The sequence below is a fragment of the Phoxinus phoxinus genome (assembly GCF_949152265.1).
Source record: "Phoxinus phoxinus genome assembly, chromosome: 8".
Taxonomy (NCBI): domain Eukaryota; kingdom Metazoa; phylum Chordata; class Actinopteri; order Cypriniformes; family Leuciscidae; genus Phoxinus; species Phoxinus phoxinus.
Genome location: NC_136883.1, coordinates 23,870,447 through 23,895,726, shown reverse-complemented (window position 1 = coordinate 23,895,726; position 25,280 = coordinate 23,870,447). Strand labels below are relative to the sequence as shown.

The following is a 25,280-nucleotide window of genomic DNA, read 5'->3' as shown; positions in this document are numbered from 1 at the left end:
GAGCACATTGTGAGCGATAATATACAATTTAACCTTCCATTTCAGAAATGAACTGGAAGTGATATCAGATGTGATTTTTTCATTTTTACATACATTTTTACATAAATTTGATGAATTATAAATAGTATAACTAGTCATGTGACTATTATTATTATGTATGTACAGTTATTATTACATTTGCAATTATTATTAATTCTATTTTATATAGCATGATAAAGAGAAATAATTAAAGTCACACAAGAATAAGGAATAAAAAAAAATTATAAAAAGTTTAATGATGTATTATTATTGATAATAATAGTAATTTCTTATTATTCTTATTGTACCTTTTTTTTCTGTGTATTTAATTCTTACACTTTGTCATTTGCCGCCGCCTTGCTGTTCTGTGATTCTGATTGGCTGATTCTTTGCCCTGTTAGTTGGTACTATTTCTGAGCATTTTGTGTTATTTTTACAGTAATGATGTTACTAGGGCTGATCTGAAGAAACTGCCTGCACTGCCTACACAAGCACTGAAGGAGCACCCTTCGCTCGCATATTGGTGAGAGACACACACAGCTGTCAGCTGATAATGAAGAGGTATTAACAAGATGTATCTGCTCCGTGTTTTAGAGCACCATGGGAAAGGATTCTCTTGAATAATTCGCTAACATAATTGACCTCAAATTCTATTTGATGCGAATGAAGTGTTTCACAGATGCTGCCGTTCAAAGGCGCACACACTCACTTACTCACACATTCATATTGAGCAGGCCGGTGTACTTCCTGTTCTTAGAATGAACTTATCTCCTTCATGGTGTTGTGTTTCATTGGCTGTGTCTCTGTACATCTGTAAGCTCTCACTCTTGTCCATTTCGTGTTCCTGTGGAATTAAAATAGGCTGACAGCCACATTCTCATGAACATTGTCATCTGTTGCCTCTAATGTGTGTGTGTGTCTGTATTGCAGTGAGGACCGGGTCATTGAGCACTATAAGAAGCTAAGCGGACAGTCCAGAGGCCAGGCTATCGTCAAGTAAGACATCAAGAAAGAATGTTATGTCCAAAATGTTCCACTAAGTTTGATGACCAGAAAGTAGGGCTGTAACGATTAATCGTGATTAATCAAAATTCAAAATAAAAGTTTGTGTTTACATAATAAATGTGTGTGTATTGTGTATAATTATTTTGTATATATAAATACACACACATGCATGTATATATTTAATAAAAATGTGTTATTTATATATAAAATAGTTCTATTTATATATAATATAAATCATATAAAAATATATATGCAGTATATAAATGCAAATATTTCTCAAATATATACATGCATGTGTATGTATTTATATATACAAAATAATTATACACAATACACACACATATATTATGTAAACACAAACTTTTATTTTGAATTTTGATTAATCGCGATTAATCGCGATTAATCATTACAGCCCTACCAGAAAGTGTCCAAATGCTTTTCATCCTAACGGGATTGTTCACCCAAAAAAATCTAAATTCTGTCAATTCTGTCATTCCAAAAATTACTTTCTTTCTTCTGCGGAACACAAAAGAAGATTTAGCTGTTTTGTCCTTGTTATTAAAGTCAATGTATGGTGACACAAACCTCAAATATCAACATGTTTGGTAACAGTGTGTGCAAGAATGAGATTTAATGTTTTGGAGTCCATTGACTTTCATTATGGAAACTGTGCTTGTTTTGTGTTCTTTTGATTCAGTATCTAATGCAATGTCATTCATGCATTTTAAGTGTGCGTGAAGTATCCAAATCCTGTTTCTACTTCCGAGATCCACTCCCACGTGTTTTCTGCTAATGCAAATCGTTTGCATATGGAACATACATAACATATTGTCAATGATTTCTTCTTTCTTCTCTCTCACAGTTATATGAGTGTAGTGGAGTCATTGCCCACATATGGAGTGCATTATTACGCTGTTAAGGTGGGTCAGTCTGCTCGGGGGGGGGGGATTTATAAGCACAGCCGTCAGTCCATACACACACACACACACACACACGTATGTTCTCACAACCCGCAGTATCGGCACTTTAGTTAAGTGTTAAAGGATGCTTAAGACTGTGTTTAAGATAATCATGCTGTCATCAACCATGAGCTGACACTACTCATCTTATCGCCGTGTGTGTATTAATGTTCACTTTTTCTCTCTCTTGCTCTCTCTCAGGATAAGCAAGGTATCCCATGGTGGCTGGGTTTGAGTTATAAAGGCATTTTTCAATATGACTACCAGGACAAAGTCAAACCAAGAAAGGTAAGAGCGTCTTTCCTCTGTGGACTTACTACAGTTTGACTTTTGTTTGTCCTCTCTTTACATCTCTTCATCTCCATTATCTCTTAATGGTTTTACTTCCCTGATGTTAATTAGTAGTTCTTGGGTTTGCATAATTTGTCCTGCACCATTTTGTGCTACAGACCTAAACAACACCTTAACTTGTTGAGGAGATGTGTCCCAGTACTTTTCTACACAATCAGACTTGTGATTGTCACATGTTAGGCAATTTTTTTGACTTAGACAACCACACAAAACCAGTCACTTCCCTAAAGCTCATATGAAGCTTTCTTTCTTCATGAGGGAGAGAAAAAAATTCCGACTTCTTCTTTAAAACTCTCTGCTTTGCAGAAAATCCAGTGGATGTAAGCAGTTTTCCTGTCGTTGTGTTTTGAAACTTAGTGTGAGCTTCCTCAAGCGTGTGTTTGTGAATATGTGTTCATCACCTGGTCACCTTTGCTTAACCTCATGACATCATGCATTAGAAGTCTGACCGTCTGACACTCGGGTGTGGTGACCTCAGAGAGGTCATGACCTCTGGCAGTCTGACCCCATATAGCGTTTTTTTTTGTGTAACTTTAGACGGAGATTCTCAAACTTCCAGACAGACAATCAGTGACACCCAGTAACTGAAATGCTACAAATCTGTCTCAATCAAAAGAATCGCTTGCTGTCAGAATGACTTTACTTCAGGTGTGCGCCCCGCTAGCTTTGGTTTTCCATTCTCACAGCACACACCCGTGTTTAAATTCTCTCCAAAGGACAGGCAAAAACTTCAGCCTGTGGTGAGGAACAGAGAAACCTTTCCGCAAACCGCAAGCTAAAAATAGCTTTCAAAGCAGAAAGTCCAGCCAAGCGAAAAGCCAAACTCAGGCCTATTTACAGAGAAGGATCTGTTACAGAAAGCGAGTTAAAATGAAACGACGCAGCAGAGGTCAGCTCAGAATGGAGGGAAGAGAAACCAGCGAGAAGAACAAACGCATCTGCAAAAACGCCACAGATGCAAAATAAACAAAATTATAGTTCCGCTGACAAATCCACCTAAACCTGGATGACAATTTAAAGGGATAATTCAATCAAAAATGGAAGTCAATGTTCCAACCCTGTAAGAAGTATTTTATACTGCAGAATGCAAAATAATATATTTTAAAGAATATTTCTACTGTTTTTATGCATACATTGCAAGTCAACACAAGATTGGAAAGAAAACTTTTGATATTTGATATTTTTCAAAATATCTTCTTTTATTTTCCACAGAAGAACAAAAGTCCTCATGTTTGTAATGACATGAGGGTGAGTAAATAATGACAAAATGTTTAGTTTTGTATACTATTCCTTTAATTACAGTGGACAATCCGACGTCCAGTCCTGCATGAGATGCCAGTCTGATACTTTCTATTGATCTGATCTGCGTTTCAGACGGGTCTTTGCCACTGATGTTCTCGTTACACAGCTTGTCTCCATCACACATGCACGTCTTTGTGTTTTGACGATAAGCTTTCATGCGCTAATAGTTCGTGGCTGTTCTCCATCTGTGGGCAGTGTGTGGGACTGTGAGATATACAGTTAAAAATGCCACACGCTAAAAGTTGCAGACTTAGTGAGTGAGCGGTTGGGTTTATTTAATGATTTTCAAACTAATTTAAACCCTCTTCTAATGAGAGCATCTGTGCCAAAGTGTGTGTGTAAAGTTTTTACAGAGGCGTGACCAGTATATTTGTGGTCTCGTCATGAATTGTGGTGCGTGTGATTCTCAAGAGCTATTGTCCTCTACCTAAACCCCCTCCAGCAGCCTCCCTGACTCCAAAACCCGCAACAGGAAACCCAGCAGCAGACACCCGCAGGATTACTGTCGCCCTGACAACACAAAACATGCTGGAAACATTAGTGCGTCTGACGAATCCGGGACCACTCCCCAAAAACTGGCGTGTGTGTAGCTGTTTCTGATTCGTTTGGATCAGCTCATTAGCTCCAGTTACTAAAAGATTTGTGCCTTATAAAACGTACGACCAGCAAAGCAAATATGAAAAGCGTATAGTTGCCTTTCTAGCCAGATGTGATGCTATAGCTATGAATCATGGGATTGCAACCCTTGAGTCACCGGTGATTGTTTTCATCCTGTCTGCTGCTGGTGACCTTTGACCTCTCCAATGCCCTGTCTTTTCTCATAAGCGCTCATTATAGCTCTGGCTAAGTAAATACCATGCCCCACACACACAGTCTTCCTGTACTCTGTATGTGTGTCTTTGTGAGAGAGGGGTTGGGGGTTTATTGTACTATTCTGTGTGCAGACAGACTGCAGGGTGGGCGTTGTGCATTATATTAAAAGGAACAGCAGTGAATGTGAGTCATAGTGATGACACACCTATGACATTTACTAAACTCCCTTATATTGGAACATTCTGTGTAAGCAGGTTTTGGCCAACTATGTGGTTAGCTGTTCTAAAACCTAGTTGGCTGCTTGTATAGGCAAGATTTGAAGGCATCGTTGTCTCAATGAAAAATCTTTTTCAAATATAGGCAACAAAATTAGGCTCATTTTGGCCAAAATCTTAGGCAGCATGTATTATTGACAGACCATTGCAGTATTTATTTACATTAAAAATGGTTGGAATTGGTGAGAAGGTTGAATAAACACTAGTGTTCAAAAGTTTGGGGTCTGTAAGATTTTTTTGATGTTTTTGAAAAAAATATATCTTATGCTCACCAAGGCTGCATTTATTTGATCAAAAACTACAGTAATAGTGTGAAATATTACTACTATTATTATACTATTTAAAATATCTGGTTCTACTTAAACATATTTTAAAAAGACCCTGGACCACAAAACCAGTCACATGGGTCAATGTTTTCACAATAGGACAATATTTGGCCGAGATGCTACTATTTGAAAATCTGGAATCTGAGGGTACAAAAAAAATTAAAATTGAGAAATTCGCCTTTAAAGTTGTCCATTTATGTTCGCGGTTGTGGTGCATTCACTTACAAAAATAAATGTTTTATATATTTACGGCAGGAAATTTACAAAATATCTTCATGGAAAATTATCTATACTTAATATCCTAATGATTTTTGCTAAATGCTATTGCCACAAATGCTACTTGTGACTGGTTTTGTGATCCAGGGTCACATTTATTCCAGTGACAACAAAGCTGAATTTTCAGCATCATTACTCCAGTCTTCAGTGTCACATGATCCTTCAATGTTGAAAACCAGTTGTGCAGCTTAATGTTATCGTGGAAACACTAGTGATCATTTTTGATGAACAGAAAGACAAAAGAACAAATTTTCCAACATTATAAATGTTTACTTCCACCTTTGTTTAATTTAATTCGTTCTTTCTGAATAAAAGTATTGATTTTTTTTTGTCTTTCCCCAAAATTCTAAAAAAAGTAGTGTAAATCTATTTTGTTCATTAATAAAAGTATTGATGAAAATAGTACCATCTTATAGAGAATAGACTATTTCACACAACATTTGTGTATGAGTTGTGTTTGCATGCTTTTGTTTATAAGTTTTTAGTTTAGCTGCATGCTAACATAAGACTTTATTGGAATCAACTACATCTCGGTCTTCAGAACAGAAGTGGGGTTTTCAGACAGAGGCATGGCCAATCTCTGACTAAATCCTTTGAAGTCCAGGACCAGGTTTAACCCTGTTTCCAGAGATCTAAATAACCAAACAACACGAGGCCTAGAACACAGTTCAGCTGTCAGTGAAATATGTGCTGGAACGAACCAGGATTCAGCTCATAAGGGCATCGCTGGGCACTTGGGGCCCTTTGACATGCCTTTTCTCTTTTACAGCCTCTCGTGACTGCATGCTTCAAGATCACGCACACTTACAGTTGAGATTATCTCATTCCAGAACAATAGCTGAAGTCCCCAGTTCCACCTCACTGTGCCCAAAATACTCTGGTGTGGTTAATGCCCCATGCCCCATTGGCTCTTATAACTGCAGAGAGCTACAGAGTGTTTAGATGTCATGGAACATTGTAGTCTCACTCACTCTCTTTTTCCTCTCCCTCCCACTCTCTTAAGGAGAGAGAGAGAGATTAGTATCTCCATAATGCAAGTTGTTTTGAAAGTGTCGAGGGTCACGTTTGTTCTTGGTCCCATGAGACCATCAAAGCATCTCATAAACACTAAGAAACATTCACTTTAACACCATCAACATCTCTCTGCTGTTCAGTGACACTGTCTCTGTGATATATTGGCATGGAAATTGTAAGGAATTTAACTCTTCTGGTTCCAATTCCACTCAACGTTTTCCTGAAAATGTTCCTCTGTTTTATCTTAGTTACCGGTAGTTATTTTTATAGCTCAGCACTTTGTGCTTTATAATGTGCTTTAAAAAAATGCTTTATAAACAAGTTTGAATTGAATAGTACTTTTATACTAAAACAATATACTAAACAGAAACAAAACTATCTTTGGTAACATATTTTAATGTGCCATTTATATTATTAAATTACCATAAAACTTGTGTATCAGTATTAGCTTAGTATTATTTACATACTTTTATAGTGTTTATTAAAGGTCCTCCCATGACATGAAATCTTCACTTTCTGAGTTTTTAACATTAATATGAGTCCCCCTAGCCTGTATATGGTCCCCAATATTCTAGAAATTTAAATCGGTGTAAATCGAGGTTTTGCTATCTTTCTCTGCCTTTGAGAAAGTGGAAGCTCAATCGGGCTGATCTTGAATCTCCTCCTTATGCTTATGACGTCATAAGGAGAAATGTTACCTCCCCTTTCTCTGCTTTGCCCGCCCATAGAATATTTCCAGTCCATGAGAAAATTAGCTAGGAAGTAGGGATGCGTGCGCCCAATTTTAGTTTGTCCGCGAGAGATATCATGGCTTTTGAGCGAGCGAAGCATAATAATTGCTCAATAATTGGATGTACAAATGAACACCGAAGCATTTTTTTAGTTCCTTCATCCAAGCCCCAGAAGAACCAGTGGATTCATTTAATTTTCTCTGGAAATGCGCCGACACAACTCCCCAAAGTTTTGCATGTCTGCGGCAAACATTTCACCCACGACTGTTTCCTCAACAATACAGAGCTGGCCTCGATGAACATCTGAAAATAAATCGATCGGGCTACGTTCAAGTTCAGACAGGTAATCTTTCTCTCAAAATCGTTCAACTGCTTATGCATCAGTAAGTCAAGCCAGTGACTAAAATATCAACTTCACATCGTTTCTTTTAGTAGGATGAAAATAATCTTATTTAAATTGTGAATAAATTATATACAGAAAGCGATCAAAGAACAATCTTTCCACACAGCGCAAGTTTATCTGGACACTTGCCAAACTCGTTATGAAATCAATGACGCACGTTACACTGCACAACGAAGCTCTTACTGTGTTTACATCATCGTGTTTGCATTGGTGAAGCATCAGAGAGTGCAGAAACTGCGTTGCAATGATAAGATCTTCATTCTCGCGATCAACAGATTGTCATCTGCTTGCTCAATACACATCACGGCAACATTTTATGTGATGGGAATAGATCGAAATACTTTAAAAACTTCTGACGATTCGTTAATCTCGATAGCTGTAATAGTAAAAACGTATATACGGTAATAGCTGTAGTAAAAGTATTCGAGAGAGTTTCACATGTAATACGTAGCTATTTCATATGCAAGCATGTCAGCCAATCACAGCAGTGTCCGGTTACACTGAATCCCCTTCAAACAGAGCGTTCAAATCAGAGGCTAAAATCAGGCTAGGAAATCAGGCCTTTTATTTCTAAATTATGACTATTTTTTATCTAAAAAAAACTTACTAACATTATAAGGGCAACCCAGGAAACATTATAAAATAATAAAATAACCCCATGTCATTAGACCTTTAATATTTTAAATCAGCCTTGATTTTTATATTTGGTTTACGTTTTACAATTTTGTTATGTGATTTTGTCATTTTTAATTATTTAGATTTTGTGTAAATATTTTTATTTAGCTTTAAAGTCCACGTGAACCGGAAGTTGCAACTGACTTTTTTTTTTTCTCCAGTGTTATGACGTATTTCCAAGTGAAAGGGAATATTGAACAGAGAGCAAGGTTTTACTTTAGCGCTCCTCCTCTCCATCTCTTGCTCACAGCAGACTAACGGCTTGAGGCGAGTGGTTAAGCGTTTTCAACCCAAGCCGTCAAACCTACGTCATCAGAAAAGGAACGCCATTCCAGACCAGAAGTAACTTTTCAGACTTTGATTAAAGATAACCACGGCAAACTATTTTTTTCTTTGTATTAACTTGCACGGATTAATTGTTCACCACAAGACTAGTAATATGCACTAACAAAGTCAATAGGGTCAATTTTGATTTCATGTCGACTTTAATTTATTTGATTTCAATTTTGGTTTTTGTACTTTTAGTCATTTAACTTGTTTACTTATTTCAACTTATTTATTTCAGTAAGTTGCCAAGGCAACATTTCACATTTTTTAGTTTTTCATTTATATTTAGTTCAATTTCAACTTCAACAATTATTATAAAATATTTGTTTAGTTTTAGTTAATGATTACAACACCAATTTGTCACTACACCAATTCAAACCAATAACCAGATTCAGACTCTTTACAGATTCTTTACAAGAACTCCCTCAAAAGAGTCATTTGTTCACAAATTGTTGTTCACAGATCTGTATTGTTGTGATTCTTTTTGTATTATTTTGTAATATCTAGACTTTCTGATTTCATTGATTTATATTGCAATCGATTAGGGGTGGGCAATATACTGGTAGAAACGATTAACCAGTAGAAATTTGTCAACCGGGAGAGAATTTGGACTGTTTGAGAGACTGTTTTTCAGCACTGTCTGAGAGATGCGCATTAATAAAGCCGCTGCTAATAGAGCGTGTGTGTAATGAACCAAGTTATTTTTTCCTCCTAATTGTGCTTTAATGGTAAAATACACATATCAAAAGGGCGTCTTTGCAAATGTCCTCGTAAACCGTAATTTATGTCTTAAGTGAAAGTAAACAGTTGAGAAGGAAAACTCATGTGTATATTGAATGCGTGCATTCGGTCTTAAAGGGACATCAGCCTAATATACCTGCTGTCTTCTGTGTCATTATTGTTATTCAAACAACAAAAGAGAGAAAAGCTCACTTTGTAACTATAATAATTGACACAGTCAAGACTATGCAGTGTTTTGATTACTCAATTTATTTTGAATTTCTTATTTCTAGTGCTTGAAGTTTTTCATGTATTTCATCTGTTCAGAAGCAGGACAGCAATTTTAATGCAGTCCTTTATCTGCATCGATGGAACAATGCAGACATTAAAAAAACATTAACGGAACCGACCATTGTGAAAATCATTTGGTTTTGAATAAGAAGCAGTTCTTAATTCCCAATCCTAGTGATATATGTGGAAATAGTTTTGTGTGTGTGTGTGTGTAACTAACTATGTTCCTTCCCTCCCCTCTTCCTTCATCTGTCCATTGTTTTCCCAGGCTCTAAACATTCTTGAGCTCTTTAAGCCAACCCCCCTCCCTTTCCTTCTCCACTCTCTTCCATCCTTTCTTCATTTTTCATCATTTTTTTCCTTTTTTTTCTTCCTTTTTTTCCCTTATATAAAGGTCTTTGCAAGGGAATGCTCTTAATAATGATATTAACAGTAATTATGGATAGTTTATATAGCCTATCTTGGAAAGAGTGTATAGTGCTCTCTCTCTCCTGTTATTAAATGAAAGCAATATATTCATTGAGCGCATATTCATACCACTTTCTCCGCCACTCTCTTTCTTTTGCGTTTCCTTTGTGTCTCTGTGCAGCTGATGGCTCCAGGAGTCCAGTGTGTGTATCTCAGACAGCCGTGTGTGTGTGTGTGTGCGTGATGGTGTGTAATGAGAACCAGAACCTGGGTTCTTGAGTGAATGGGGGGAAAAGAGGTGGAGGAGTTTAACAAAGCTGTAGCGCTGCATTTTCAGGGGTTACTACAGCACACACTCATAACATATCACTCTGAACTCTCCATAAACCCCGCCCACACAGGAAGTGTGTGTCCCAGAGGGAGGAGAGGCTTGGACGGGGTTTGACTCCTCCCACTCTTGCTTGCTTTCTCTCTCCATCTCTCTTAAGCCAAACAGTCTCTCTCATTTTACACATATACAGAGGAGGGCTCATTGTTCCCCAGTATTTAAGGAGGATTTTACACATACACATTTCACCATAAGCACAAAGGTGAATGAAAAAGTCAAATATCTTGGCTTGGACTTGCTTTCTGGATTGTCTTTTACTGGCTGTTCCTGTAGTTTTCTGATCTGGAAGGAGTTTACAGTCTGAAGACGTTGGAGCACCATCTGTGGAATGTTTGATTGAAGTTTGGGGAATGTTGTTAAAGCGTCCTCTCATCTCTGCAGGTGTTCCAATGGAGACAATTGGAGAATCTGTACTTCAGGGAGAAGAAGTTCTCAGTGGAAGTTCATGACCCAAGAAGGTAAATCTACATTACAGCCTACACATGCTCGCTCACACACACAGGTCATGGACTATATAGGCTTACAAACAATGTCTATCACACTGACAGGACATGCTGTGGGGACCACTTTCACTCCAACCCAGCACGAATTTTAAAGACAGGTTTGTTTAGATGTCATGAAACGTTTGAAAGATCTCAGCGGTTTGTGGGTCCCGTTTGTATGTTTTTGTCCTTCGATTCTTTTCAATTCCAGTGTGAGAATTATTGGAATTACTTGAATTAGGATATTCTACAGCATCAAGAGTAAAATAGGGTTGATTATTAAGTCTGATTTGTATGGAGGAACATCTTTATAAAGCATTTACATGTCAGTTATACAAGTTTTGTTTTGTTTATTCTAAAATATGTCAGACTTTGACAGGAAACCCCATTTTCTGTCCTCCTGTTCCTTAAAGGAGAACTCCGGTCAATTTTAACATTAAGCTAAATTTTTAGTAAATTTGGAGTGCTGTCAATACAGAGAACAACGACAAAAATCGGTGTTGCCTACACCGTGTTATCCTATTTTTAAAATTTGCACCCTGTTGACTTCAATGGGGCAAGTTTTAAACCTGCTTTTAGCCTCTTAACATCCTTAATGTTTCATTACAAGTGCCCAGCCATGTTGAGTGATTCCTTAAGAGTGAACACGAGTGAATCTGACTGCAGTAGATGTGAAAGATATTAATAAAAATGATGTTATATCAGCCAGCGCACATACCTGTATTTAGTTCCTGTTTTCGGTCGAAGTCCAAAGTAGTCGATTGTCGAGTTGAAGCGCATAGGTTTAGTTACTATGATCACGCGCGTGAACTCGACAATCGACTACTTTGGACTTCGACCGAAAACAGGAACTAAATACAGGTATGTGCGCTGGCTGATATAACATCATTTTTATTCATATCTTTCACATCTACTACAGTCAGATTCACTCGTGTTCACTCTGAAGGAATCACTCAACATGGCTGGGCACTTGTAATGAAACATTAAGGATGTTAAGAGGCTAAAAGCAGGTTTAAAACTTGCCCCATTGAAGTCAACAGGGTGCAAATTTTAAAAATAGGATAACACGGTGTAGGCAACACCGATTTTTGTCGTTGTTCTCTGTATTGACAGCACTCCAAATTTACTAAAAATTTAGCTTAATGTTAAAATTGACCGGAGTTCTCCTTTAAGAGAAACATTGTGAGGTAAATGTTCATAGTTACAGCTGGTTGGCTTCCATCCACAAAGCGTCCACTGAGCTAAGCTATTTGTTATTGGATTGAAATCTCTTACTTCCTGTGTCCTGTGGAGAAGAGCGTAGAAATACAACTGGAACAAATGAACAAAAACATACCCTACTCTTTCTGTCTGACTCTCCATCTGTAGAGATTGAGATGCGGTTTGAGTTTATTCTCGATTCTCTGCCCTTCTCTCTCGTCCTGTCAAAACTGGGGATGTTTCGGATCTTCATCTTTTTCTGAATCTCTCCATCGATATTAAGATGTGTTTACGTTTTAATCAGGCCCTAATGACATCATCAGTGCGTGCTGAGGGCTGGTTAGTCTTTTAGGAGAGCAGACGCTGCCAAAAGCAGCAGCACACGCTGCCTAAGATGCTGACAGATAAACCGCCTCATTCACGCTGTTCAAACAATAACCACGACAGCCCAGGAACGAGGAGAACACGGAGGGAGTTCACAGAAATGCTGGAGGCTGGGGAAATAAGACATGAAAGAGAGCAAAACAGTTTAGGAAGATGAAACAATCTGTTTATTTTGCAGCATGAGGGTCTATAATGTATTTTACTTCTTGTTAGGTTCACTGTCATTCAGTTAGAGTCATTGCAACACACACACACATGCTCTTATATCGTTTTGATAAGAGTCAGAACACGAGGATCTGCTGTTTATCTTTGTTCTAGTGGAGAGGCCTGGAGGTTTTTTATAGAGCCCATCACAGGACACACACGTGCGCTGGGTTTGACCACAGTGTAAATGGTGTGTGTGTGTATGTGGGCTACACTGTGTGTGGTATGTTAAGCCGATACATTGCAGGACTGTCAGGAGTACTATGTGCTAACACCAGTTCACATTTCATATCTCCCACATAAACATATATAATACAGGTGGCTAATAATATGGCAGACAGTATAATTTAAATGGATTTTTGTGTTTTTATGTGTCTCTCTAGTTAGTATATACACTATCATTCAAAAGTTTGTTTTGTTTTCTTAAAAAAAAAGAAATGAATATAAAACTTTTATTCAGAACAATCATAAGAGAATCCTAAAAAAAGGGCATCATGGTTTCCACAAAAATATCAAGCAGCGCAATTGGTTTCAACATTGATAATAAGAAATGTTTCTTGAGCAGCAAATCAGCATATTAGAATGATTTATGAAGGATCATGTGACACTGAAGACTGGACTGATGGTGCTAAAAAAAATTCAGCCTCGCATCACAGGAATAAAAATCAAATTTTGATCAAATAAGCTTTGTCTTAGCATTAGCTTAATTAGCCAGCAACAAGATGCTCAAAAGTGTTTGTGTGTGTTTTTTTGTGCCTGTTTTTTCTTTGGCTTTGAATGTTATTCTTCTAATTTAGAGGTAGTAACCTTTTATGACTGTATTTATTGAAAAGACAAACACAAATATACTGTGCATCTGTTAATGCATAACAGTTTGGACAATAATAAACATTTTACATCCGTTTCTGCACTGACAATGTCATAAAATTCAGTGAATATAAAGTCGGTTTGTGTTTGCTCCAACTGCAGGGCGTCTGTAACGCGGAGGACATTTGGTCACAGTGGCATCGCCGTGCACACCTGGTACGCCTGTCCAACCCTCATCAAATCCATCTGGGCCATGGCCATCAGCCAACACCAGTTCTACTTGGACCGCAAACAGAGCAAAGTAAGTGTGTTTATGTTTTTAGGATCTGTGTGTGTGTGTGTGTGTGTGTGCGTGCGTTCGTGTACTTGTACAACTATCTTTGTTGGGACTGGTTTTAGACTATCGGACCATTTTTAGACCGAGTTTTAGACCATCGGTGTGAAGATAAAGAGAGTAAAGTGAGACATTTTGGCCAGTCCTCACTTTCTGAGACCCATTTAAAGGCCTGTTTGAGGGTCAATACTCGGTTTTAGGGATAAGGTTATATTTAGGTTTGGTTGGGTTTAGGGTAAGGGTTCGGGTTTGGCACTAGTTGTGATGGGTAGGGTTAGAGTTAGGAGCTAGAGATTCCATTGTGTCAATGAATAGATACACAAAGATAGATATACATGTGTGTGTGTGTGTGTGTGTGTGTGTGTGTGTGTGTGTGTGTGTGTGTGTGTGTGTGTGTGTGTGTGTGTGTGTGTGTGTGTGTGTGTGTGTGTGTGTGTGTGTGTGTGTGTGTGTGTGTGTGTGTGTGTGTGTGTGTGTGTGTGTGTGTTTGCTTGCTTGCTTGCTTGTTAAGCTTTTTCTTACTACAACAACCTTCCTGTGTGTTTCTGTGGTCTACCTCTAACCATTTCACAGTCTAGACTAACATCTCTCTGCAATCATCAGGGCTACATTAACTTTCTCTCTTTCACTCTCACACACACACACACAACTATCTGTCTCTGATCTTGCTCATGGATTCTGTTACACTTTTAAAAGCTGCGGAATGTTCGTCTCCTGGAAAATTCTGACACACTCGTCACAGCTGGCAAGCACATTCACTCTCTGTCTCTGTCTCTCAGAGCAAGATCCACGCAGCGCGCAGTCTGAACGAGATAGCCATAGACCTGACAGAAACAGGAACCCTCAAGACCTCCAAACTGGCCAACATGGGCAGCAAAGGCAAAATCATCAGCGGGAGTAGCGGGAGCCTACTGTCCTCAGGTCAGAACGCATACATGCTCGCAAGTCACCTTTATTTATATATCGCTTTATACTTTACAGATTGTTTCAAAACAGGAAAACAGAATCAATGATGCAAACAGAATTCAGTTCTGCAGTAAAGCAGCTCTAAAATGACAATAGTGTCATTATTCATCTGAAGAACTAGTGTTCAGTTCAGTTCAATAACTGTAAAGTTCATCAATTACGAAACTAGTTCAATTCCGCAATAAGCAGCTCTGCAGAAGACAATAGTGTCATTATTCATATGAAGGACCAGTGTTGGTTCAGTTCAGTTCAATAACTGTAAAGTTCATCAATTATGAAGCTGATTTAATTCTGCAATAAGCTGAATTCTGTCATTATTCAGCTTGAGTCAGTTCAGTGATTGAAATCAGTTCAATAGTGTCAATACAAAATGTTTATTCTGCTATAAAGCAGCTCTGCACAAGGCTGTCATCATCCAGCTCAATTCAGTTATTATCCGATAGTGATTCAGATTACTGAATAGGATCCTTTTCATATTTCCTAGAACTTGGCGGAAGTACCCAGATTTTGGAGGAACTAATTTAGCTCCTACTTCAGAGTAGGGTCTAAACCAGTACTATAGTAACTACTAGTAACGTTAGTGTACGCGATTGGCCGAACGCACGCGAAACACCAGCATCCGCCATTTTAAAAAAAGCTGTGTAAACACAGATTATAGCCTATATATTTGCTCCAGAAACTAACTCAATGAACATGGAAAACAGGGATAGATGGGCCTCTTAACTTTTATTATACAATACAACCTAATTATTTTACACAATTTTTTTTTATTAACAATTTATTTGAATCCATTATTTGTTACACCGTGTATACAACATTTTATTGTTACACCTGCCCAGCTGTCCTCCACACAACATGTAATATAAAGCCTATGAAAAAAAATATAGTGGATGTATCTATGTTGGCTCTGCTGTACATTATAAGAAAAAAAAGGGTTAAATACAAACATTACATTCTAAACCTAAAATAAAAATAAAAAAATGATAAAAAAAAACAAAAGCATGTATGAAGAACAGACATTCAATCAATCAATCAAATTTTATTTATAAAGCGTTCATTCACTCATATGAACGTGGTTAAATTGCATTAATGGGCAATTTACATTTTGAACCTCTAGTAAATTACATGTTATTTTTGTTTAGTTGTCTATTCGGAATCGTGGGAGAATTGCAATCTCTCTAAAAAAAATTGTAAAAAATTTGAAAAAACTTTTGTAGTGTGCACTTGGCTTCATATACTCCAATTATATGTGTGAATTCAGTGTTTATGATCTCATAGTGATGATGTCATACACTGGGAGTTTTGGGGTGTGGGTATGTGTGTGTAAATTTTCTATGGGGTGAGAGTGAGAACAGCTTGTCTTGATGCTGGTTTTGGACTCTTGCCGTGGTGTCAGATATCATGATTTAAATGAGCTCATAGCAGGACTGGTGTCAGTCATATGATCTCCCCTTTCCTCTGAGCTGTTTCTTCAGCCTCTTAATCATTGACCACACGTGATAGATTAGTGGAAGGTCAAAGAGAAAATGACAAAAAATGCAGGGTAGCACTTGATGTTATCCAATTGGAATTGATTGGAGAATCTAAAATGGAGTCATACTCAGTTATGTCAGTTCACAAAGAAAGTTTCGTCTTTGGAAAAACAGCACAATATGGCATTGAGTAAACAATATCTATTTTGCTGTAGAAAAGAGAAAATCCAAGGCACTCTTCTTCAGAATTATTTAAAAGGCCTTTGTTTTTCTGGCTATATCATGGTAGAAAATTTAAAAGAGCAACCCACTCGTAGCAGCGCAAACAGGTTGGGGTCCTTTTCCCCAATACGAGTGGGTTGCTTTTCCCCAATGTCTTTTACATTTTCTACCATGATATAGCCAGTAAAACAAAGGCTTTTTAAATAATTCTGAAGAAGAGTGCCTTGGATTTTCTCTTTTCTACATTTATTTGAATTCCCGACCGCAAAGAGCACCTTCAAACATCTGATTGAACTCCCTGAGCACCCTGGACACTTTTTTGTCTTTCTAATATCTATTTTGATTTCACATTCACTTTAAAAAGACTATTCAGTGGGACATAATGAAGGGAAATAATTCCACCACTAGTTTTGCTCATATAAGCAAAAAAAGTTGTTGTGCATTACTCCAGATTTCCGTGTCACATGATCCTTCAGAAATCATTCTAATATGCTATTTGTGGCAAATTCAAGCTGAATAATGTCGAATACGTGTATTGTTATAAATGCACTACAGTTAAATGTGTCATTGCTCTGTAAAGTCCTCAGATGTTACAGGAGACCCCTTTTTTCCTGTAGTGTCTGAAAGGATAGAGAGATTTCACAGAGACACTCTCCAACACAATGTCCCTCTGTTCCAGTGACAGAATTATACTGTGTTTTGTGTGTCATGCAGCGTGATGCCTTTCTTTGCAGTAGATTTGCTTCATAGGTTCACTACAGGAAAGTTCTGCCCCTCTGGAGTTCCCATGAACCCCACCCATAACTGATTTTCTCCTAACGTCTTTCTTTTCACATCTTTGTGCTGGATATATTCCAATGGGAAGCGAAAATGATTTATTTAGCTTTTCAGCAGTTCCAGACTTGGTGGAGTGGAAAAGCTCTTTGCAGCTAAATTCTCCTGTCTCACACACACACACACACACACACACACACACAGGAACTTGGAGACAAGAATTCCCACTCTGCTTCACTCGTATGTTCATAGTGATTCTGGGAAGACAGCTGTTTAAATGTGCCATTAGAAGTGCTCACCTAACAGCTGCTTTTGGAGCTTATAGTCCCTGTGACATTAAAATGGATCATATTTACTTTATTGTATATATGTCACTGAATATTTTTTTACTCCAAAATACACTACCGTTCAAAAGTTTGGGGCCTGTAAGATAGTCTGCATTTATATGATCAAAAAATACAGTAAAATATAAATATTTTTAAGTATTATCACAATTTAAAATAACTGGTTTCTATTTTAATATATTTCAAAATGTAATTTATTCGTGTGATGCAAAGCTGAATTTTCAGCATCATTACTCCAGTCTTCGGTGTCACATGATCCTTAAAAAGTCATTCTATTATGCTGATTTGCTGATTTTTACATTTCTTATTATTATTAATGTTGAAAACAGCAGTTTAATATTTTGTGGAAACTGTGATACTTTTTTTTCAAGAATCTTTGATGAATAGAAAGTTCAGAAGTTAATGCATCCTTGCTGAATAAAACTATTAATTCTTCTTTTTTTTAAGAAATTACTGACCCCCAACACTAGTGTATGTTACAAAATGGAAGCCATATATACCAAATGCCATGCCATATTGTCTGATTTACAGTGACAGGACAAACTTTGGTTTCAGGGCTTTTGTGTTCAGACACACACACATAACAGGCTTGACTGGGCACTAGCGACACAGCCAGTGACCCCCGGTCATATTCTCTCTCTATTACTGCTGACCCTTCACTGATTCCCAGACAGCTACCCCCCCCCCCCACACACACACACACACACGCACGCACTCATTACCCCCTTCTTAACACACCAGACGCATCATATTCCTCTGCAGAGATGCAGGAATCTGTCCATGATGCTTTTCCCCACTGGGTAAACAAACTCTGATTTCATTTCTTAAGCATTGTCTGGTGATATTAAGGTATTGTTGTTATGTAATCCTTGCCAATCTTTCCAAAAAATTCCACTGGCTATCTTGTAAACATCTCAGACCTTGCATGCACACACACAGCTTTGCTCCATGCTCTGATCCACATGGAGTTCTGCTAAACAATTAGGACCCTTTGTTCAGTTCTGTCCGGAAACACACACACATTCTTCCCCTTTCAGAGCGTCGAAAGAGGTGAAGTACACACCCTCTCAATAAGCGAGAAGGTCAGTCTGATTGTTTAAGCTGAAATCTGGAGCTGCCGATGCTTGTTTGACCTTTAAATGTTTCTGATCTTCAACCTTTAGGTTACACGCACACATATACGTATTACGGTCAAATGTGACTTATGTCAACCCTAGATTTGATCTAACCCTGTGTGTGTGTGTGTGTGTGTGTGTGTATTTGTAGGCTCTCAAGAGTCAGACAGCTCCCAGACCGCTAAGAAGGACATGTTGGCGGCTCTGAGGGCCAGACAGGAAGCACTGGAGGAGACGCTCAGACAGAGAATAGAGGAACTCAAGAGCATCTGCATCAGAGAAGCGGTAAGTGTCGAAACAACCTTTCATTTCAGCATAACGACTTTTTGAAAACCTAAGTTGACTTGCTGTCTACAATCTACATTGGCCGAATTGTTTAATTTTTTTATTGTGTATTTGCCGGGGTTGTTTTTTTGTTTTTTGACAGGGACATTGCACAACAAATGTGTTGCACAGACCAGAGATAGCTACAAGCTAATTTTCATCTGTAGTCCCTGGGCAGAGGCAAAATGACAGCAGGTTCATACAGTGGACAAAAAGCATTCTTACTAATGAGTTCATTCACAACATAAAATACAGATACAGCACATCTTTCAACCACTTCTTCAGGTTAAGTTTAAACTGTTGCAAGGTACTACTCTCTCGAACAGTTAATGGCAACAAGTTCCACATCCCTGCAGCTTTCACAGAGAAGCAATTTTATCCAAAGGTAGAGGACCTAAAGTTGACATAACAGTCTCCTCTAGAGGAGGCTCGCGTTGTTTTAAGTCCTGCCTCTTCGCAAGATTTCACAAACATTCTCAGGGGCTGAGGGGCTGATTTGTAAAGAGTGTTTCAAATCATGAAAAGGGCTTCAAATTAGCCACTTAATTATTATCTAATATACTTGTATTTTTCAGTTGCATTAACATTGAGCAGTGCATTCTGGGATTACATGAAGTGCTGCTGTAGATTTTGAACAAAGTAAAGTATCTGATAAGGCAGCACACTTCTGTTTGAAATGACCTTTACAATGCAAGCACATCTTAGGATGACTAAAAACTGCGTTGCAAACAGTCAAGTCTGGATTTTGCTCACAAAAGTTTTTATCTTAGGAGCTGACAGGAAAACTTCCAAAAGAGTACCCTCTGGACACCGGCGAGGAGCCGCCCACCGTCAGACGCAAAATCGGCACAGCCTTCAAATTGGATGAGCAGAAGATCCTGCCCAAAGGAGAGGTCAGTGACATCCGACCCTTTGACCACTGTCACGACCTGGCTGAGTGGGCATCCTGTTTATAGTCTGATTTAGTTGGTACCGTTCAAACTTCTGACCCCCTGACCACAGCGAATGCTGCACAATTTTTTCATCATAAACTTCCCTTTAAGCCAAACTCAGACCCAGATGCTCATGTTTGTGTGCAGGGGTCTATAAATAGCTCCAGTCTGGCATGATCAGGGGAAGTGGTGATAGTGCAGTGTATGTGTTGAGTGTCAGCCAAAGGAGCAGGATTACAAAACCCAAAAAAGAGCTTAGCTTTGTGAATGTGTGTGTGAAAGAAGCTGAAGTTATATAAGAGGTTACAATGTCATCTTCGCCTCAAGAGTGTATGTGCCTTTTACATGACTGATGATTGTTGATTTTGGGTGATTAATCGAAGGCATTGATAAGAGGCCACAATATCGTAGCTCTCTCAATGTGTGTGTGAGAACTAGACAACTTGGCGCCCGTAGCTGTCTTGTTATCCTGACGGAGTGTGTGTTTGCAGTTTCACAAAGTGAAGAATTACATGTTTTTTTGATTAATTTACTCATTTTGTGTGTTTACATCTGTGTGTTTTAGGAAGAGGAACTGGAGCGTTTGGAAAGGGAATTTGCCATCCAGTCTCAGATAACAGAGGCGGCGCGGCGGTTAGCATCGGATCCTCACATCAGCAGCAAGAAGCTGAAGAAACAGAGGAAGACGTCGTATCTGAATGCTCTGAAGAAGCTGCAAGACATCGAGAACGGCATCAACGAGCACCGCGTTCGCACCGGGAAGAAACCCACGCAACGTGCCTCTCTCATCATAGAGGGTGAGGAATTAAGTTTGCAAAGATGTTTTCACTGAGTTACTTGTGAGTTCATTAAGTGTTTCCTCTGTAAAAGCTTTCATGCTGAGAGCAAGAGTAATCACACCTCCCCATAGACCTATAAAACAGTGTGAACGTATGTGTTTGTGTGTGACCTCTGCTGTGAAAATTCACTCATTTTCACACTCAGGTTGCAGCGATTTGTTTGACATTCTGGTGTGTAGGAGTTTTCGCTTTGTAATTGTCTTTGTCTTTGTTTGGCAGAAGCAAATATCGGCTCAGAGGACAGCTCGTTGTCTGACGCACTGGTGCTGGATGATGGTGCGTTTTGTACACTTTTAAACACACATACCAATTTTACTTCTATGATCTAATTTCAAGTTGAAGCAGAATATTTAACAAGCAAAATTATGACTGGGTGTTGCAAACAAGAATGAAGTGTTTTGTTTGGTATTTCATAAAAGTCACAATAAACACAATCATTATTTTGCCAAGTAATATGGTTTACAGATACAAAACATTTGCCTAATTAATATTCATTCATTTGGCTCATTAATATTTAGTATAGAATTTAATTGATGTTTTTTTTACAATAACTTCAAATATGAGTCATGCAATCAGATAATCCACATCAAGCCATTTTGTAAACTATTTTCTATTTTAAAAAAAAAAAAGATTAAAAAAAAAAGAATTTAATTGTACCGGTAATTTTCTTAATTTCTAACATTTAGCAATTTTGTCCACAAAAGAAACATATACACACGCCATCTTAACATTCAGTCATATATTTATCTCAGTTCATCTCACTCTATGCTCCAGATGACTCCCAGGTGACAGGAACCCCCACGTTCTCTCCAGCTGCCTCCCCACACAAAGGTCTCCCTCCCCGACCCCCGTCCCACAGCCGGCCACCTCCCCCCCAGTCCCTGGACGGACTGAGACACCTGCACTACCAGCGCAGTGACTACGACAAGTCCCCGATCAAACCCCGCATGTGGAGCGAAAGCTCACTAGACGAACCCTACGAACGGGTGAAGAAACGATCCTCGCACTCCAGGTACGGACCAAACCGAAAGTGTGTGTTGTGCTTGGTATGAATAGTTTAGTGCATGTTTAAATGAATGTTTATTCTTTTCTCTTTGTGCAGTAGTCACAGGCGGTTCCCCAGCACAGGCAGTGAGGCGGGAGGGAGCAACTCTCTCCAGAACAGCCCGGTGCGCTCCCTCCCGCACTGGAACAGTCAGTCCAGCATGCCCTCCACCCCTGACCTGAGGACACGGAGCTACGTCCACTCAGCCAGGTGCTGCCACACACCCTCCAATGTCCTCTGCTGTCAACATGAGAACATTGCCTAGTGTTTTACTTAACATACTATTTACATAATTACATTTTTATGTGAAATAAATTCATCCTTATTTTATAGGGATCATTCATATTTGAAATTGTTAAATTCAATACAATTATATATGTATGCATTTCATATAAATAAAAGTAAAAAAATCAACCCTATTTAACGTTATAGTACTCATTCATGCATGATTCATTAGTGCTCATTATTTTAAGAAAAGTAATGGTAGTGTTTGGAATCTTTCTTTAAAATAATTCCTACATCAATTCCTATAATTTTTTCAACATCAACTCAAGTCTAATTGATAGAATCCATCCCTTGTTGCATTTTTTCATAGAATATACTAATTCAATTTGAGAGACATCGCATTTCGTGTTGACGTAAACAATTAGTTAAAACACACACACACAAACATTTTATGTTTATATTATATATAAAAAAAGATTTAAAAATAAAAAAAGCACAAACACACACATATACAGGTGAAAATCGAAAAATTTGAATATTGTGCAAAAGTTCATTTATTTCAGTAATTCAACTTAAAAGGTAAAACTAATATATTATATAGACTCATATGCAAAGTGAGATATTTCAAGCCTTTATTTGTTATCATTCTGATTATTATGGCTTACAGCTTATGAAAACCCCAAATTCAAAATTAGAACATTGTGAAAAGGTTTTCATAAGCTGTAAGCCATAATCATCAACATTATAACAAATAAAGGCTTGAAATATCTCACTTTGCATATAATGAGTCTTTATAATATATTAGTTTCACCTTTTAAGTTGAATTACTGAAATAAATGAACTTTCGAGTTTCACCTGTGTACCGGTATATATATATGTATCCAAACAATCCACTAAAAGTCAGTTTTCTATTCTTTCTCAGTTTAACTCAGCCCTTCCGTGGCCGGAGTTCCAGTTTGGAGTCTCAGGGGAAGCTGCTGTCCTTAGAGGCAAACACAGAGGCAGGAATTAGCCCTGACCTCTTTCTGTCAGGACCACAGAGGACAGGAAGCAATGGCTCCGTTGTCCCCGACGACTGCTCATCTTGCACCAGCCACTCCAGCTCAGAACATTATTACCCCTCGTCCACCTCTAACCCCAACTACTGTACGCTGGCTGAGGACTCGCCATCCAAAGCCCGTCAGCGCCAGCGACAGCGCCACAAGTCCGCCGGACACCTGGGTGCGTCCAGTTCCGGCAGCATGCCCAATCTAGCGGCCCGTAACGGGAGCGCCCACGGAGGAGTGTGCGGGAGCCACCAGGGTGTGTACCTCCACAGCCAGAGCCAGCCATCCTCGCAGTACCGTATCAAAGAGTACCCGCTGTACACAGAGGGCAGCAGCCCCAATGCCGTGGTAGTCCGCAGCCTGGAGAATGACCAGGAGGGGCACTACAGCGTCAAGGCACAGTTCAAGACCTCCAACTCTTACACGGCTGGGGGGCTTTATAAGGAGGGGTGGGGCTCCGGGGAGGACGGGGAAGTGGGTGGCGGCAGCGGGAGGTTGACGCCCTCCCGCTCGCAGATTGTGAGGACTCCGTCTCTGGGCAGGGATGGAGGAGGAGGAGGGGGGCGGGCAGCGGTGTCAGATGAGCTGAGGTGCTGGTACCAGCGCTCGTCTGGATCGATAAAGGAGCACAGCCGCGTCACACACACCAGCTCCAACGCTTCAGACGGCCGTGGAGGACGAATAGGGTCGCTAGTGAAGGGGTCACCAGGTGAGCAGGACAAATATGAACTATGCAAAAAATATATGGATACCCGATAGACATAAACGTCATTAATTAAACACAAACTTGACTAAAAGAAACTTGACTATTAAAACTTTTTTAATAGCCCTGGGTAATGAAAATGAGGCTGCGAGAGAAATAAATGTCCATTCAACATATTCACAACCCATGTTTTATGGTGTTTGCATTTATATAAAGTATCGTTTTTCACTGAATGATCAACACCCAGGTACCCAATCGTAATAAAAAATCGCACAGACTATAATTCTTACCCTCACAACCTCATTTTCATTCACACGTGTCCTCTAAATAAGGTCTGGTCATTTCACTTCATTGCGTACATGCTACTCCAATGATAGTGTGCGTGCGTGCGTGCGTGCGTGTGTGTGTGCGTGCGACAGAAAGAAAGAAAGAAAGAAAGAAAGAAAGAAAGAAAGAAAGAAAGAAAGAAAGAAAGAAAGAAAGAAAGAAAGAAAGATAAATAGTAGTGGAGTAAGACCTATTTGGTAACTCTTTATTTTACAGTGTCCTATTTTACAGTGACCAATGACCATATGTTACATGTACTTACCATAGTAATAACAGTAAATTATGCATAATTACATGCAACTAACCCTCAACTAAATCCTAATCCTATAGTAAGTACATGTAGTTGCTTAATATTACTCAGTACATAAATATATAATTACACTGTAACAATGACACCTTAAAATAAAGTGTAACCGACCTGATTTATGTGTCAACTTCAGTGCATTGCTGTGAGCCGTGTGTGTGTGTGTATAGATGCTGTCAGGGTGGTCTGGTCAGTGTGTGGGTGTGTGTAGTGGGGATTATCGCCTCTCTCTGGGTGGCAGAAACACTCCAAACCTTTTCCAGCAGATCAAGAGGGTGTTGGCAGCAAGCAGTCATCTTTATCTCCGACAAGTTCACCACGTGCATAAGCATATGTGACTGGAGTTCAACAGTATGCATTAGTGTCTTACAGTGAAGTGTGTGTGTGTGTTTCAGCTGCATCTCCACACAGTCAGAGGAGTGGAACTCCCTGCAGTGAGCCTGCAGCTACACCCCCCTGCAGCCCACAACACATACTCAATTGGCAGAGCGGGTAAGACATAGAATCAGTGTATTTAAGCTCACAGTATAAATATTTAAAAAAAAAAAAAAAAAAAAAAATATATATATATATATATATATATATAATATATATTTGTAGTATATGTAAATAGTAGCTAGTCAATGTAAATAACACACACTGTATTTAACACTCTCTAGTATTCAAGTGGCTTGTTAGATACTGTGCTGCATCTCTGTAGTTTCTTAGATGGATTGACCAATCAAAATCATTTAATAAAACTTAACAAGTCACCAGAAGTGAAGCAAAGGACGTGTTTCACGTGTAGTCAATGAGAATAGTTTTTTGCAACAACAAAAAAATCACCTGTAATATTTGTCAGTGATATCACTCAAGGTTTATATGGTTATCCATGCACTTAACTTTGACCAAGAATGTTTATATGTACTTCAAATTTTCATTTTGCTGTTCTTGGTTTTTGACAAGTTTG

At 38.7% G+C, this 25,280-nt stretch overlaps 1 protein-coding gene across 18 annotated transcripts in view; it reads left to right on the top strand.

Moving 5' to 3' along the window:
- Positions 1–25,280, top strand: part of frmd4a (FERM domain containing 4A) — a 167,927-nt gene that overhangs the window by 138,619 nt on the left and 4,028 nt on the right. For 9 of the 18 annotated variants that reach the window (XM_079620354.1, XM_079620349.1, XM_079620362.1 and 6 more), the window contains exons 8-22: positions 458–541; positions 949–1,014; positions 1,886–1,943; positions 2,184–2,270; positions 10,664–10,740; positions 13,522–13,660; positions 14,473–14,614; positions 18,738–18,871; positions 19,681–19,803; positions 20,408–20,639; positions 20,901–20,957; positions 21,456–21,693; positions 21,784–21,936; positions 22,874–23,706; positions 24,727–24,823. In XM_079620354.1, coding sequence (XP_079476480.1) covers positions 458–541; positions 949–1,014; positions 1,886–1,943; positions 2,184–2,270; positions 10,664–10,740; positions 13,522–13,660; positions 14,473–14,614; positions 18,738–18,871; positions 19,681–19,803; positions 20,408–20,639; positions 20,901–20,957; positions 21,456–21,693; positions 21,784–21,936; positions 22,874–23,706; positions 24,727–24,823 — 2,520 coding nt within the window. Of the gene's footprint in view, positions 1–457; positions 542–948; positions 1,015–1,885; positions 1,944–2,183; positions 2,271–10,663; positions 10,741–13,518; positions 13,661–14,472; positions 14,615–18,737; positions 18,872–19,680; positions 19,804–20,407; positions 20,640–20,900; positions 20,958–21,455; positions 21,694–21,783; positions 21,937–22,873; positions 23,707–24,726; positions 24,824–25,280 lie in introns of all 18 variants that reach the window. The other 9 variants (XM_079620361.1, XM_079620359.1, XM_079620357.1 and 6 more) reach the window with 1 other exon arrangement.